Source organism: Xenopus laevis, chromosome 8S (genome assembly GCF_017654675.1).
Source record: "Xenopus laevis strain J_2021 chromosome 8S, Xenopus_laevis_v10.1, whole genome shotgun sequence".
NCBI classification, from domain to species: domain Eukaryota; kingdom Metazoa; phylum Chordata; class Amphibia; order Anura; family Pipidae; genus Xenopus; species Xenopus laevis.
In genome coordinates this window covers 11,291,746-11,307,619 of record NC_054386.1, presented here as the reverse complement: position 1 = coordinate 11,307,619, position 15,874 = coordinate 11,291,746, and the positions used below count along the sequence as shown (strand labels likewise).

Below are 15,874 nucleotides of genomic sequence, written 5' to 3'. Positions count from 1 at the left end.
GTAGAATAACATTAGCTGTAGTTCTGCAACAAGAAGGCTTGTCTGAACCTATTAATTCTGAAGGCTGAGCAATATAGTCTAGTCTATGTTCCCTAAAGGACAACTGCTCGCACTGACATACAAATACCTTTTGTAGATCATCCCGTTCTTGTTTCAGAGCACGATGCTGTTTCTCAAAGCCTTTCATCTTGCTTGTTGAATCATCATATTGCTGCCTCAGTGCAACAACATCCTCCAGCTGTCGCTCTATTCGATTCGAATCTTTAAAATGGGTTATTACTATTAATAAAGCTACTAGGAAACATAAGAGCACATAAAACAATCCAAGCACTGCATATATGACAGACATAAACTGTACCACCTCAGTAAGGTGTGGTTTTAAAAGTCTACTCAAATGAATATCATCCCAAAACCGTGTCTTATGTCCAGTGCGGCACTTGGTCAAAGGCTAAGGTTCATAAAACAACTAAAATAATACCAAAAATGGCTTAAAACGTTTATACATAAAATCATAAACCACAACACTTCCAAATTTATACCTGATATTTTATTCTTAAGCCGTTCGATTTCTTCATTCAGCTTTCTGATTTCTTTGTCCCGGGTTAATGTTCCTGTTGTTCTGGATGATCCTTGCAGAGATTGGACAGTCTGAGTTGACTCTGAGGAAAGCAGAAACTGAATTTTAACAAGGCGCCAAATACACGAGTGAAAATCACTGATCAAAAGCTGCAGTAACCTTGTAATTTTCTATTCAGTTCCAGTTTTTCCTGCTCCAGTCGCCTGATTCTTCTCTCATAAGCATCGATCTGTAAGCTATTTTGAAGGCCTCGCTGCACATCCTCATCTTTGGTCACAGCATTCGAATGAATGGTGTCTTTTAAGGATCCTCGGTCAGAAAAACAGCTGTGGGATAAGAAATTCTATAACTACATTTGAAAAGAAGCATGCCTTTAATTCGTCAATTAATTGAAACAGAAAAAAAGACCCATGATCATCTAAATAAAACCTGCCTACCCGCTAGTTGACCCAGAAGAAGGAGGAAAAAACCCTTTCTGAAGTCTTTCTAATTTGCCTGGGGGGAGAAAAAAATTCCTTCCTTCTTAGGGGCAAATTCACTAAGATCCGAAGTTGCGCCAGCGAGAGCTTTGCCGCACTTCGCCAGGCGTATTTTCGCCAGCGCTACGCAAATTCATTAAAATGCGAATTTGCGCTCAGGGAGGCGGATGGTAGCGAAGTTGCGCTAGCGTTAATTCGTCAAGCAAACCGAAGTTACGCTAGTGATGCCTAATTTCCATACGGCGCCAAGTTTAAAGTACAATGGACGTATATGTAGCACCAAATACATTACACTACACAAGCTGGGAAAGCTTCATAAAATAAAATAGAGTTGTTATTTTACCCTATACATGTGCCCACTGTATAGTTTAGGTGCCATATGTTAGGAAATGTAGGGGGGAAAGAGGGTACCCCCCAAAAATCTTAACGATCTTTTTCAGCCTATTACCCTTAAAAAAGGAAAAGACGCCAGCGTTTTTTGGGAATTTTCAACTTTTTTTGAAGCAATCCCTATCTACTCTATTGCACTTCGCCTGGTCTGAGGTGGCGAAGGCAAGTCTGGCGCAAGAGGTAACGTTCAGTAAAATGTGTAAGTTAGTGAATTAGTGTAGTTACGTCCCATCGCCATAGCACAACTTCGCCTGGCGTAAGGGTGCGAAGTAGCGCTAGAGTAGGTCCACTTCGCTAGCGAATTTACGCCAGCGCCCGTTAGTAAATTGGCGAAGTAACGAAATGACGTCACACTGGCGAATTTGCGCGTTAGCTACTTCGCGCTTTAGTAAATTTGCCCCTTAGGGTGGTGGCTGATGAGGCTACTGAGGGAGATTAGTCGCCCAGCGACAAATCAACTCTTCTTCGGGTGGCTAATCTCCCCTAAATTCCTTCCCATTGGCTAGAAAGTAAATCGCCATGAAATGGCACTCGGAATGTTTTGTTTTCCGAAGTCAACCGAAGTTGTCTCACGAGGAGACGTTGGGCGATCCAAAGCGATCCGAGTGCCATCCCACCGGCGATTTACTTTTCTAGCCGGCGGGAAGGCATTTAGGGGAAATGAATCGCCTGAAGAAGAAGCGATTCGCTGGGCGACTAATCTCCCTCAGTAGCCGCCTCTGCCATCACCCTTAAGGTAATGTATCTAATGTAGAACAAACATAACATCTAAACAGACAAGGAGCAAAACAAACACACAATTTGAACAATTTACATATTTCATGACTTTATTTGCGGTCAACCATTTTGGTAACCAAAAAAACTTTAGTCTCAAGCCTGTAGTCATAATTCTGGGCAGTGGGTAAGAACTGCACCTTGCATCGTGATCATATAGAACACCCTAGTAGTGAACAACAAACCTTAAGCACGTCAGCTAGTTATCAAATAAAGCCATAGAACTACTCATGGATAGAAGATTTCCTTGCAAACATACACACAAAAAAGGTGACACCAATCTGGCCATGTTTAAATAAAACGTGATAAATAGAAAAAATAAACTAGAAAAGAAAAAATACAACTTTGTACAAAGGCTGCGATTAGTGTACATTGTAGTTTTACCTGTCGGTAGTGTATGTAAATCCCACAAATGGTAGATGGAAGCCTGAAAAGCCACTGTGGGTACTAGGAGGAATAACTTCCTGCATAAGGAGAAGACACAAAACACTATGAATACGCAGACATCACAGTCACAGCATGAAGCAGCAAGTTGGGGTTATAGAGTATACGACCCTTTAAAAAAAGCAGTTTGATATGCAAAGAATACACATTGTATGCAAAATGACCTTTTTTTTTTTTTTTTTTTAAAGCTGGAATTTCAACATAATAAATTTCACAAATTTCGTCACTAATTAATGTAGACATTTTTCTTGCTGCATTGGTGCATCAATAATGTCACTTCCAGTACACAGTATCAATTGTGGCATTAGCATCTAATTCACTTGTTGTAAGTCAGTTGCAGTTATAGAAGCAAGTCCCTAAGGGAACCCTTGAATAACCACCACCAGGCTACCAGGGTTTACTTGACGAAAACAGCTGAACTTCACCAGAGCAGGCTGAGCTGCTGCTTTTCTTAAGTTGTGAAAGAGTATGCAAGGAAGCATGAACCTTTGGACCAATGCAAGCTCAGTTTGGCACACACTTAAATTTTTATGCGGTCGCTTGTGATAGGACAGTATTTTACATACAGTGGATGCTAGGAAATCATGGCAATGTGGGATGTGTAAATATCTGTATCCAAAACATGCTATTTCAATACACCACCACCCTATTATTAACATTTATTTTTATATATCGCCAGTATATTTCGCAGCGCTTTACCCTAAGGGGCCCATTTACTTAGCTCGAGTGAAGGATTCGAAGAAAAAATACTTCGAATTTTGAATGGTCGAATATGGCTACTTCGACCTTCAACTACGACTTCGATTCAAATTATTCGAAGTAAAAATCGTTCGACTATTCGATAGTCGAAGTAGTGTCTCTTTAAAAAAAACTTCGACCCCCTAGTTCGCCACCTAAAACCTACCAAGGCCAATGTTAGCCTACGGGGAAGGTCCCCATAGGCTTCCTAACAATTTTCTGATCGAAGGAAAATCCTTCGATCGGTGGATTTGAAGGATTTAATTGTTCCTTCGATCATACGATCATAGGAACAGCGCTAAATCCTTCGACTTCGATATTCGAAGTTGAAGGATTTCAATTCGGCAGTCGAATATCGAGGGTTAATTAACCCTCGATATTCGACCCTATGTAAATCTGCCCCTATATGTAGTTGTTAGTGTTAACCTTAGTAGTGTTAATCCTCCCTTCATTAGAGAAATAATTTCAGATTTGTTCACACAAAATTGCAGAGAAAAATAAATTAGAACACGGATTTAGCGCTATTCCTACAAGGGTTTAATGACCAAAACACCTTATCAAGCCAGCTAACTTTTCACATTTAAAGTTTAAAGTATGGGACCCGTTATCCAGAATGCTTGGGACCTGGGGTTTTCCAGATAATGGATCTTTTCGTAATTTGGATCTTCATACCTTAAGTCTGCTAGAAATTCACGTAAATATTAAATAAACCGAATAGACTGGTTTTGCTTCCAATAAGGATTAATTATATCTTAGTTGGGATCAAGTACAAGGTACTGTTTTATTATTACAGAGAAAAAGGAAATCATTTTTAAAACTGTGTATTATTCAGACAAAATAGAGTCTATGGGTGACACCCTTTCTGCAATTTGGAGCTTTCTGGATAACAAGTTTCCGGATAACGGATCACATACCTGTATAAAAAAAAAAATCACTTGAGAGTGCCAAAAGTTAGGCACAGTTGTTCACTTTGACAAAGGCTAGATTGCTAGCAAAACATTAGTCTCCTTCAATAAACACTATTTTCACTTATGAGTGCAGTCATTCTTCCCTTTTCTACTATATATATATATATATATATATATATATATATATATATATATATATATATATATATATATATATATATATATATATATATATATATATATATATATATATACACACACACACACACACACGTATAACCATTTCTTTAATTTACTGAGAATGCAAAACCAAGGTAGCTGTTCACACGTACAGGGTTCCTTAGAATATCATCATCCACGTCAAAGTTTGATGTGTCAGAGGGACTGCTGACATCAGGAATGTAAGGGGCTTCCAAGTTCCTGATATTATCCCAGTTGATTCCTTCGAAAAATGCATGAGCCTTAAAATCATCAATTCCATTTTGGCCGAGTCGACGCTCCCTGCTGCAGATTAGCCTCTGAATGAGATCTTTGGCTGATTCCGACACATCACCAATATGAGAGGGAAACTGAAATCTTTCCTAAAATTGAGCAAACACATTAGAAGACGCAGAAGGGAAACTCATTAGACAGTTATAACACATTTTACTATGAATCAGTTATAACACATTTTCACAGATGAATGACTAGTGGATCTGGAAAAAACAGCAGTGGGTAAGTCAAACCAGGTAGCAACTCTTGAAAAACAGCTGCACAGCATCATTCTAGCAACACCATTTTTCACTGTAGTCATCAGTCAACAGTATCAGAAACTCTTTAGCACAAAACACTTCAACACTTTTGGCACAAAATAAGCAAATACTCAGAATTTACCATGTGAAAGCTTCAGAAACCAACCTGGTTAGGATGAGAGCTTGATATTAATACTCGTAGTCAATGATTGACCTATTCCATTGAACATAAACCTTACAACAAGTCATGTGAGTATTCATTAGTCATGCATATTTACTCTGCTTTATGGCCAAGCAAACAAAACATATTTTGTAAATTTGTTGGGGTTAGGTTCAGTAAATTTTTTTATCAAACAGCTGATTTGCAGATCCTCAGGAACAGGGTTAATCTCATACTGGTTTAGTTCTGATACTCTGGTAAAGCTCACCCCTCACTAAACAATAAAGGGAAGAAGAAATAAAGTAGCTGAGGTTGTACCCAGGGAGAACTAGGTCATTTTGTCTGAAAACATGACTTTTAATGCTCAAAATATACAAACTTGCCCTTCAAAATAAAGGGGCCCTGCACCGAAAATTTTCTTCCATTAGAAAAAAAAAAACAATTTGGGGGTTAATCCCTTTTATTTTTACAGAGCAATGAAAATGGAAGTATGAAAAGCACCATATATTTAGGACAAGAGCCAGATCTAACCAATTAACAGCACTTGGTGCAACTCCAAATGTACATTGCTCACCATTATACTGGATCAAGAACCTAAAGCTGCCTGTAAAATCCTGCAGCCTAGGTATGTGACAAAAACCACACCAAACCATAACGGAGTGTAACCAGCTTCATGCTCTCTTGGCTTATTAATTTCAACAAAGCAGTCTCACCCACATACCCATGTCACTAATACAGAAAAACGGACAGTTATGCAAAAAGCAGCATGCGTTGCTTACTTCATGATTCATGATTTTTCCATAGGTTTCCACAAGTGACTCTGCATAGAAAGGCGTTTCCCCATAGAGCATTTCATACATGCAGACCCCAAGAGACCACCAATCACATTCAGGTCCGTATTTTCCCATTCCATCTTCCATGGCTTGTAAGATCTCTGGGGAGATATAGTCAGGTGTTCCTACTGCCACTGAAGACTGAACCTAAATTAAGCAAACAAGAGAAACTCAATTACATTTTGCAATCATAACACATAATTCAGTGTGGTTTCCAAAAAAAAAACCATAGATCCTTGGTGTAGATTCTTGCAGCAGAATACAAGCAAAGCGGCCAGGATTCAGGCAGGGAGTAAGTACAGACCCAAACAGGTCTCCCTCTGTTTAAGGGCAAAGGTACACACTCTGAATCTTCCCGTGTACCACTGCTTTAAAAGGAATATATGTTTTACATTTTTTTCTTCTAATAATGTTCTAAAAAACATACTGGCAGAGATTAATCTGGGAAACTATGTAAAGTGAATAGCACAAGGATGTTTGAGAGGATCCTTGACACTGATATCAATGCTATTTAAATAGAAGACAAAGGAGTAGTGAAAGGTGTACCTAAGGCCCAACAATCGGATCCTAATGGATCCGATACGGGCGGTCAGATTGCAGGGCAGCATAGACGCACAGGTGCGGCTGCGATCCGACAGGATATTTTAATCCCCCAGATCGAGATCTGGCCAACTTTGGGCCAGATATCAATTGGGGAAGCCCGTCGGATGGCCCCACACATGGGCCAATAAGCTGCCAACTCAGTCTGTTGGCAGCTTTTATCGGCCCATGTATGTGGGCCTTTGGAATTGTGCCTAAATTATTTTCTTACCTGGAGTAGTAGTGTCTACCTAATTAAAAAACATGGAGTAGCAAATTACATTTCTTGCAGCACAATGTTACAATGACATTAAAAGGGTGATAACTTTCTTAATGCACTAAAGTATGGAAGCATACACATCCTTTCAATGCATTTAAGGTCTGCAGTGTCTGCAGCCATTAGGACCATTAAAAAGTTAATTTCTTAAATTTTTTTAACGCTTTTGAGATCAAAACAATTAGTAGAACTAGCAGCAAGGCGTGAGAGCTAAAACTAAAATGAGGCAGTCAAACATTCATCATCTTGATGCTGTCAGCAGCCCATTTTCAGTGCTTTATTATAAGCGTTTAGCAGCAACTAAGATAATTAAAATACTGAATCAAGCAGAAAGCCTCTTTAATGAACTTCAGTTGACAGTAACAAGCACACACATACGGCTGAAAATGCTTAAACCCATATTTTCTTTTTAACCACACAGATTAAGCAATAAATACTTACAGTTCCATCAACATTCATTTTCAGACAAGATCCAAAATCTGCTAGGCGAATGTGACCATTCATATCTAGGAGAACGTTATCAGGTTTGATATCCCTATAAAAGAAAGTTCAGACAAACAATGAGCATATTGCATTTAAATAATAACCTGCACTAGCCTGACATTAAAACATTTCTAGAATATTTTTATCAAATACGAGTAAAACGTAAAAAAAAACCAAAAAAAAAAACATTACAATCAACTTTGCTCCAGGGCAATAATCCATATCAATCAATCATAAGGCTGTTTTGTTTTGGTCCAGAGTAAACATTGCCCATGTTATTACATGTTGGATAATAGAATATAACAGATGCAAAATGGACTCCAGTTCTTGTAACTAACAACAGCTAATAACTAGATAAAATGTACTGGTTTGTTTGAAGGAAAATATCTCATTGGTTGGTACAGAATACTAGGTTTGCAGCAAACTTTGTGTTTCAGGTACAAATTGCAGCAAAACTTCCAGCTGCTATTACCAGGGCCGGAACTAGGGGTAGGCAGAGAAGGCACGTGCCTAGGGCGCAAAGCTGGGGGGTGCCAGGTACCTGCTCTGACGCCTACCCCATTATCCGGTCCCGTCTCTCCCCGTCGCACGCATATATTTTTGGAATTGCGCTTCTGCGCACGAAGTTTTGCGCATGCGCACTCATGTGGAGTTTCGCGCGTGCGCACTCATGCGCACAGTTTCGCGCATGTGCACTCAGCCGGCGCCGTACCCGGCCAGGTTGCCTAGGGTGCCTGGCTGGGTTGGCCCGGCTCTGGCTATTACATAACCCAATTTGACACAGGCAGCAAGAAAATGGCACCCAAATGAACATCACAGATGTCCAGCTTTTTGCTAGTATTGTTATAGAATGTGTATTTTCTGTACTTTACTTTCTGTGTTAAGAACGGTATATTAGCAGTTAAAATGAAATTCTCCTTTCCTTGTTGCAGTGCAAATGATTTTACACTCCATCAATGCTATACACAAATTTTCTGTATTGCTAGCTATGCTTACTCTTCCTTGTGGTGATATGCAGAGAGACCAATACATTGAAGTCTTAAGGTGGCCATAGATGCACAGATAATACCGTACAAAACTAATTTTCATACAATATTCGGTGCGTGTATGGTGGGAAAAGAGCCGACCGATATTGGCAGAAGACTTGTCGATCGTGCTAGAACGAAAATTTTGATCAGGTGCATTTGAAGGCCAAACAAAAACATAACAGCTAATGCAAATATTGACTAAATGGTCTAGAAGAAGTACATTTTCCAAAAGCAAGCAGACAAGGGAAACAGAGCATGCACTTGTAAAAGTGATGAGAAATGTAACGCAGCACTATTTGTGGGAAAATAGATTGCTGTAACTTAATTATCTGCACGGACATGTAAAATAGCCTTTCCAGCACAAGCACTTTGGGACAAGATTCTGTCATTCCCTAGTTGAGCTAAAGGGAGTCATGGAAATAAATGGACAGGAATCTCTAGCTACCAATCAGATTGCTACTTTACTGGTCCAGTGAAATTAATATGTTTAACGAGAACCTCTGGTTGATTATTATATATTTTAGGACTGTTGGAAACTTTGACTATGTTAATACCTAACCCCCAAAGAATGTCTATACAGGACATACGTTTAACATAATATATTAGCTCCTGGCTATATGGAAGTGTTCCAAAATATCACTTCCTAAGGTAAATTGTAGGGTTTTTTTTTTCGAGTACAGGTATGGTACCGGTTATCCAAAATGTTGGGGACCGGGGGTTTTCCAGATAATGGATCTTTCCATAATTTGGCTCTTCAAACCTTACATTTATGACAAAATCATATAAACATTAAATAAACCCAATAGGCTGTTTTTGTCTCCAATAAGGATTAATTTATATCTTAGTTTAGATCAAATAAAAGGTGCTATTTAATTATTACAGAGAAAAAGAAAATAATTTTTAAAAATTTGGATTACAGGTATGGGACCTGTTATCCAGAATGCTCGGGACCTGGGGTTTTCTGGATAACGGATCTTTCCGTAATTTGGGTCTTCGTGCCTTAAGTCTACTAGAAATTCATTTAAACATTAAATAAACCCAATAGGCTGGTTTTGCTTCCAATAAGGATTAATTGTATCTTAGTTGGGATCAAGTAAAAGCTACTGTTTTATTATTACACAGAAAAAGGAAATCATTTTTAAAAATTTGGATTATTTGGATAAAATGGAGTCTATGGGAGACTCCATTCCGTAATTCGGAGATTTCGGGATATCAGTTTTCTGGATAAGGGATCCTATACCTGTATTTGATTATTATGGACTCTATGGGTGACAGCTCCGTAATCCGGAGCTTTCTGAATAATGGGTTTCTGGATAACATAACTGTACAAGAAAGAATGTTACCTTTTCACTAATGTCTTACTTTTTATAATAAACAAAGATACACGGTTTTAACATACAGCAGTGAAAAGAAGTATTGAACACATCAATGTTTTTCTCAATATGTATATGTATATGTATATGTATATGTATATGTATATGTATATGTATATGTATATGTATATGTATATGTATATGTATATGTATATGTATATGTATATGTATATGTATATATATATGTATATATATATATATATATATATATATATATATATATATATATATATATATATATATATATACACACACACACATACAGTATAGGTCTAAATGTCGGTAACAACCCAAGTAATCCACACATATGAACAACTCAAAACAAATAAATCCATAAATTATGTGTAGTAAAGTGGATTGGAATGACACAGGCAGTAAGTATTGAACACCTGCTGAAATCTGTCAGTATTTAGAAAGCAATCCTGCCCCCTATCAGCGCAAATTAATATCAGCTGGTTTAGTCCTAATTGATGGCCTGTAAATAGGTTTCTTATTACCAAGGTATCACACAAGAAGCATCTCATGGTGGGTAAAGTCAAAGAGCCCTTCCAAGACCTTCACAAGCTTATAGTTGCAAAACATATTGATGGCGGTTACTTTCTATGCTTCTGAATGTTCCAGTGAGCACCATTGGGGCCATAATCCAGAAGTGGAAAGAACATAATTTCATCCTAAATTGCCCACAATCAGGTGCTCCTCGCAAGATTTCTGACAGAGGAGTCAAAAGAATAATCAGGAGTTGTCCTAGAGCCAAGGATCACATGCTGAGAGCTTCAGAAAGACCTTGAATTAGCAGGTACATTTTGAAAGAAAACAATAAGTAATGCACTAAACTGACAAGGCCTCTATGCACGCTCACCATACAAGACTCCACTGTTGAAGAAAAAGCATGTTGAAGCTTGTTTAAAGATTGCTGCACAACATTTGGACAAGCCAATGAAATTCTGGGAGAACATTGTCTGGTCAGATGAGACCGAAATTGAACTCTTTGGATGTCATTGCACACACCATGTTTGGAGAAGAAATGGAATTCACGATACTCCAAAAACACCATATCAACAATGAAGTTTGGAGGTGGGAACACCATGGTGTGGGGCTGTTTTTCAGCATATGGTGCTGGCAGACTTCATATAATTGAAGGAAGGATGAATGGAGAAATGTACCAGGACATTCTTGATAAGAATCTGCTGCCATCTACCAGGATGCTGAAGATGAAATGAGGGTGGACATTTCTGCAAGACATTGATCCCAAACACACAGCCAAGGAAACTCTCAAGTTTCAGAGAAAGAAAATAAAGCTGCTAGAATGGTCCAGTCAATCACCCGACTTGAATCCAATTAAAATTATGGAAAGAACTGAAGATCAGAGTTCATAAGAGAGGCCTCTGAAACCTTCAAGATTTCAAGACAGTTTGTGTGAAAGAATGGGCCAAAATCTCAGCTGAACAATGCATGTGACTAGTTTCTACATACAAGAGACGTCTTGAAGCAGTGATTAGTAACAAAGGCTTTTCTACTAAGTATTAAATAAATTTCAGCAAGCATACTTATTCCTAGTGTCATTCCACTTTACTAAACAACTTAATTTATGGACTTATTTGTTTTGAGTTCTTCGGATGTGTGGATTACTTGGATTGTTACTGACATCTGGTGTAAATGTCATGTCAATAGCACCATTAGAAATATATTTACTGAGAAATCCATGGACGTGTTCAATATTCTTCCCTGCTGTATCACCCCAGAACTGGAACATTACCATTGATTTCCTTCTGCATTGGCCAAAAAATGGGTTATTTCTGTGAAGGAAAGAGCATTACTTTGAAATGATGAACTTACAGCCGAGAAAGAAAAGGTTTGGTACCTGTGCACATAATGCAGTTGATGAATGGAGTGGATAGCAAGCACCATTTCAGCAAGATAAAACCTAGCCATGTCTTCAGGAAGTCTGTCTTCAAATTTGCTGAGAAGTGTTAATAGGTCTCCACCTACATAGTAATCCATGACTAAATACTATGCACAAAAAAAAAAGAAAAAAGAACGACAATTTATGCTTTGTTAAGTGAAATAATTTAATCTTGTCTTTTTCTAATGGTTCCACAGGATTTTCACTTCACAAGAATAAACTTTAAAGGGATACTGTCATGGGAAAAAAATTTTTTTTCAAAACGAATCAGTTAATAGTGCTGCTCCAGCAGAATTCTGCACTGAAATCCATTTCTCAAAAGAGCAAACAGATTTTTTTTATATTCAATTTTGAAATCTGACATGGGGCCAGACATTTTGTCAATTTCCCAGCTGCCCCAAGTCATGTGACTTGTGCTCTGATAAACTTCAATCACTCTTTACTGCTGTACTGCAAGTTGGAGTGATATCACCCAATCCATTTCCCCCCCCCCCCCAGCAGCCAAACAAAAGAATAATGGGAAGGTAACCAGATAACAGCTCCCAAACACAAGATAACAGCTGCCTGGTAGATCTAAGAACAGCACTCAATAGTAAAACCCATGTCCCACTGAGACACATTCAGTTACATTGAGAAGGAAAAACAGCAGCCTGCCAGAAAGCATTTCTCTCCTGAAGTGCAGGCACAAGTCACATGACATGGGGCAGCTGGGTAATTGACAAAATGTCTAGCCCCATGTCAGATTTCAAAATTGAATATAAAAAAATCTGTTTGCTCTTTTGAGAAATGGATTTCAGTGCAGAATTCTGCTGGAGCAGCACTATTAACTGATTCATTTTGAAATTTTTTTTTTCCCATGACAGTATCCCTTTAAGGGACATCAGACATGGGCCATTCAAACCGGAATTCATTTACAGCTAATTTTGCTTCTTTGGTAAGTTATTATTTATAGACAGAGTCATAGCAATAAATTAATACCCAAAAACAAATCACTATTAGTAGAAATGCCAATAAACATATAAATATAAAAATATTAAATAGAAAATAACCCCCAAATATAAATTGTTACGTGCAATAGAGAAGGACTAATTATCAATACCATAAATACATACAAGGGTTACTGCCATTCACCTTGTCTACAAATATAATAATAAAATGTATTGCACTCTGAGCATATTACAGTCTGTGTTTTTCAGGTTGTGCAAAACCCACACCAGTAATTTTCAGCCTGAAAACAAGCCTTAGATTTTCAGACTTTCAGTCATATCCTATTCAAATCAGTTGGGAAGTGGCAGGGGCTAATTTGAGTGCTTTTGCACAGGTTGAAATCCATCATGTGTGTCATTAGCCAAAGACTACAAAATAAAGAATTGCTTAAAAATAACCAAAGATTATAGTTAGTGTATGCAATATGATATTCAAAACCTCTATTTTTAGAAAAGCTTTCCAACAAATTATTAAGCCGATGTACAGTAATATTTTGTAAATCAAAATATACACCTTTTATAAACAGGGCATCTTTTCTTTTGAAGTAACAGTATATCTTTTAGTATTCAGAGAAAAAAAAAACTAGCACAATGTTTGATAAGAGTGAGGTATCTATCACTGAGATCCATGGCTTACCAAATAGTTCTCATCCTGAAAGGCATAATATAAGGTAGTGATCCACTGACAATCACCATTTACCAACACATTTCGCTCTTCCCGGAAACAAGCCGTCTACAATGTCAAAAAAGATATTGTGAAAACAAATATTTACACAAAAAAGTCAATCAAGCAAATTTTTTTTGGATGGTAAAGTGAACTCTGCTCTTGCGCCTAGGGTTGCCACCTTTTCTGCAAAAAAAAATACCAGCCTTGCTATATATTTATCTTTTTTCTCTATTAATTACATTGGAATCCGCCATCATTTTTACCGGCAAAATACCAGCCAGGTGGCAACCCTACTAGTGCCTTTAAGGTGGCCATAGACTTAAAGATCCGCTCGTTTGGCGACATCGCCAAACGAGCGGATATTTCCCCGATATGCCACTAAACTGCGTGGCTATATCTGGGGTAATTCGAGCGTTCGGCCGTATGGGCGAACGATCGATTTACGATTCGCCAAGCGGCCCCGACGGGTCGGTCGGGTAAAAATCCAACCTTCCCGATCTATATCGTGGCCAGATATCGATCGGGAAGACCCGTCGGAAGCCCCCATACACGGGCAGATAAGCTGTCAAATCGGTCCAAACGACCGATATCGGCAGCTTTATCTGCCCGTGTATGGCCACCATTAGTCTCATGCTGTGTGTTCTCAGCATTAAGAAAGACTTTGGGATGAAGAAGTTGGCTAGCACTCATGTGATTGTGTCACGAATTCAAACATAAAACACCTTTGTGGGAAAATATGGTACAACATTTTCTGCTTCAAAATATTTCCTTTGGTGCATGTACTGAGGAAGGATTGTTGAATCTGAAATATGGAGTGCCACATTGCTGAAGTAATAATGTTTGGATTTGAGAATAGTACAGATTTGAGCAGTGTCTGTACCAATGGATTGAGTCGACTGTGGACTATATAATTCTCAGGAAATTATTGAACTGTAAACCCCGAGTGTAAATGTATAAAGTTGTATTTGTTATTAGTCTCTTTCGATTGAGGTCACACCTAGGGGCACATTTACTTAGCTTGAGTGAAGGAATAGAATAAAAAATACTTCGAATTTCGAATGTTTTTTTTGGCTACTTCGACCATCGACGAACGATTCAAACTAAAAATCGTTTGACTATTCGACCATTCGATAGTCGAAGTACTGTCTTATTAAAAAAAAAACTTCGACCCCCTACTTCACCACCTAAAACCTACCGAACCTCAATGTTAGCCTATGGGGAAGGTCCACATAGGCTTTCTAGCCAATTTGTGATTGAAGGAAAATCGTTCCATCGATGGATTAAAATCCTTCGGATCGAATAGCGCTAAATCCTTCGACTTGGATATTCGAAGTCGAAGGATTTAACTTCGACAGTCGAATATCGAGGGTTAATTAACCTTGATGTTCGACCCAAAGTAAACGTGCCCCTATTCACAATAAACCTAGTTGGGGGGATCTATTTTTTCCTATATAAAAGATCAATGAACCAAGGGCCACCCTTTTAAATTAGAGGAACATAACTTTCATTTGAAGCCGTGTAAGTGGTTCTCTCACAGTGAGGGCAGTGAGGTTGTGGAATACTCTGCTGGGTGATGTTGTGATGTCAGATTCTATTAATGTATGAGTGGCTTGGACAACTTTCTGGACAAGCATAATTTCCAAGGCTATTGGGACCTTAAGATCAGTTAGTTTGGTATAGATATTTGTATATATAACTCTTCTATTCAAGTGTGTATTATATGCACTGGGTCTCTTGTAAAGGGTTGAGCCCTAGATCAGAATATCTCCTGCCAGCACCTTAGTTGGATATTTCCTCCATGATCTATGCTGTGCTGAGTGTTGTCTGGCAAGGCAATGAAGCAAGATCCAAAAGGCCAGCAGCAAAGCAGACAATATAGAAATCAGTTTTAAAGGTAGTGCAAGGAGTCTTGTTTAAAGCATGAAACATGGTTATAAGGAACAGTGAATGCCTAGAAGGGACTGTCAGATTCCCATGCATTGGATTAATGAAGACCCCAGACAGAAATCTTTAATGACAACTTGCATTTTCTTACCTCTGCTCTTTTAAGCATCTCCCATTTGTTCAGTATTTTCATTGCGTAAATGCGTTCGGTATTTTTCAATCTAACAACTGCAACCTAAAATAAATAAATCACTTATTACGAATAGGATTACAATAACTAGCATTTTGAAGTTCTCCAGGCATTTACTGAGCTGCAACTCCCCAATGTACACATTAGTGATGTGCAGGCCAGCCGATACCCGCGGGTTTACCCATGAGTCGGGCGGGTTAAGCCAGACCTCGTACCCCTCTTTCCGGGTCGTGGGCGGGTTGAGCACTTCTGACTGCTCTCCCCATCCACGACCTTCCAAATGCCAGCTTCCGAGTTGAACTTTTATAGGCACGTGCCTGTGTGCCCCGCCCCTTTTGAGACAGTATCGGCGGGGCTGTGAGGGTCTATAAAAGGAACCCAGAAGCCGGGGGATCCGGCGGGAAAATCCCGACCCGCACATCACTAATACGCATGCGTAGCAATAGGTGAGCAACAGCAAAAGTACTCAA

General features: G+C 38.7%; 1 protein-coding gene across 7 annotated transcripts in view; it reads right to left on the bottom strand.

Annotated features, from left to right (window-relative positions):
* Nucleotides 1-15,874, bottom strand: part of LOC108699771 (serine/threonine-protein kinase MRCK beta-like) — a 93,899-nt gene that overhangs the window by 44,891 nt on the left and 33,134 nt on the right. For all 7 annotated transcript variants that reach the window (XM_041575004.1, XM_041575005.1, XM_041575006.1 and 4 more), the window contains exons 3-12: nt 15,366-15,449; nt 13,301-13,396; nt 11,636-11,784; nt 7,332-7,425; nt 5,981-6,181; nt 4,643-4,891; nt 2,605-2,684; nt 737-903; nt 540-659; nt 128-261 (exon numbers count right to left, since the gene is read on the bottom strand). In XM_041575004.1, coding sequence (XP_041430938.1) covers nt 128-261; nt 540-659; nt 737-903; nt 2,605-2,684; nt 4,643-4,891; nt 5,981-6,181; nt 7,332-7,425; nt 11,636-11,784; nt 13,301-13,396; nt 15,366-15,449 — 1,374 coding nt within the window. The remainder of the gene's footprint in view (nt 1-127; nt 262-539; nt 660-736; nt 904-2,604; nt 2,685-4,642; nt 4,892-5,980; nt 6,182-7,331; nt 7,426-11,635; nt 11,785-13,300; nt 13,397-15,365; nt 15,450-15,874) is intronic.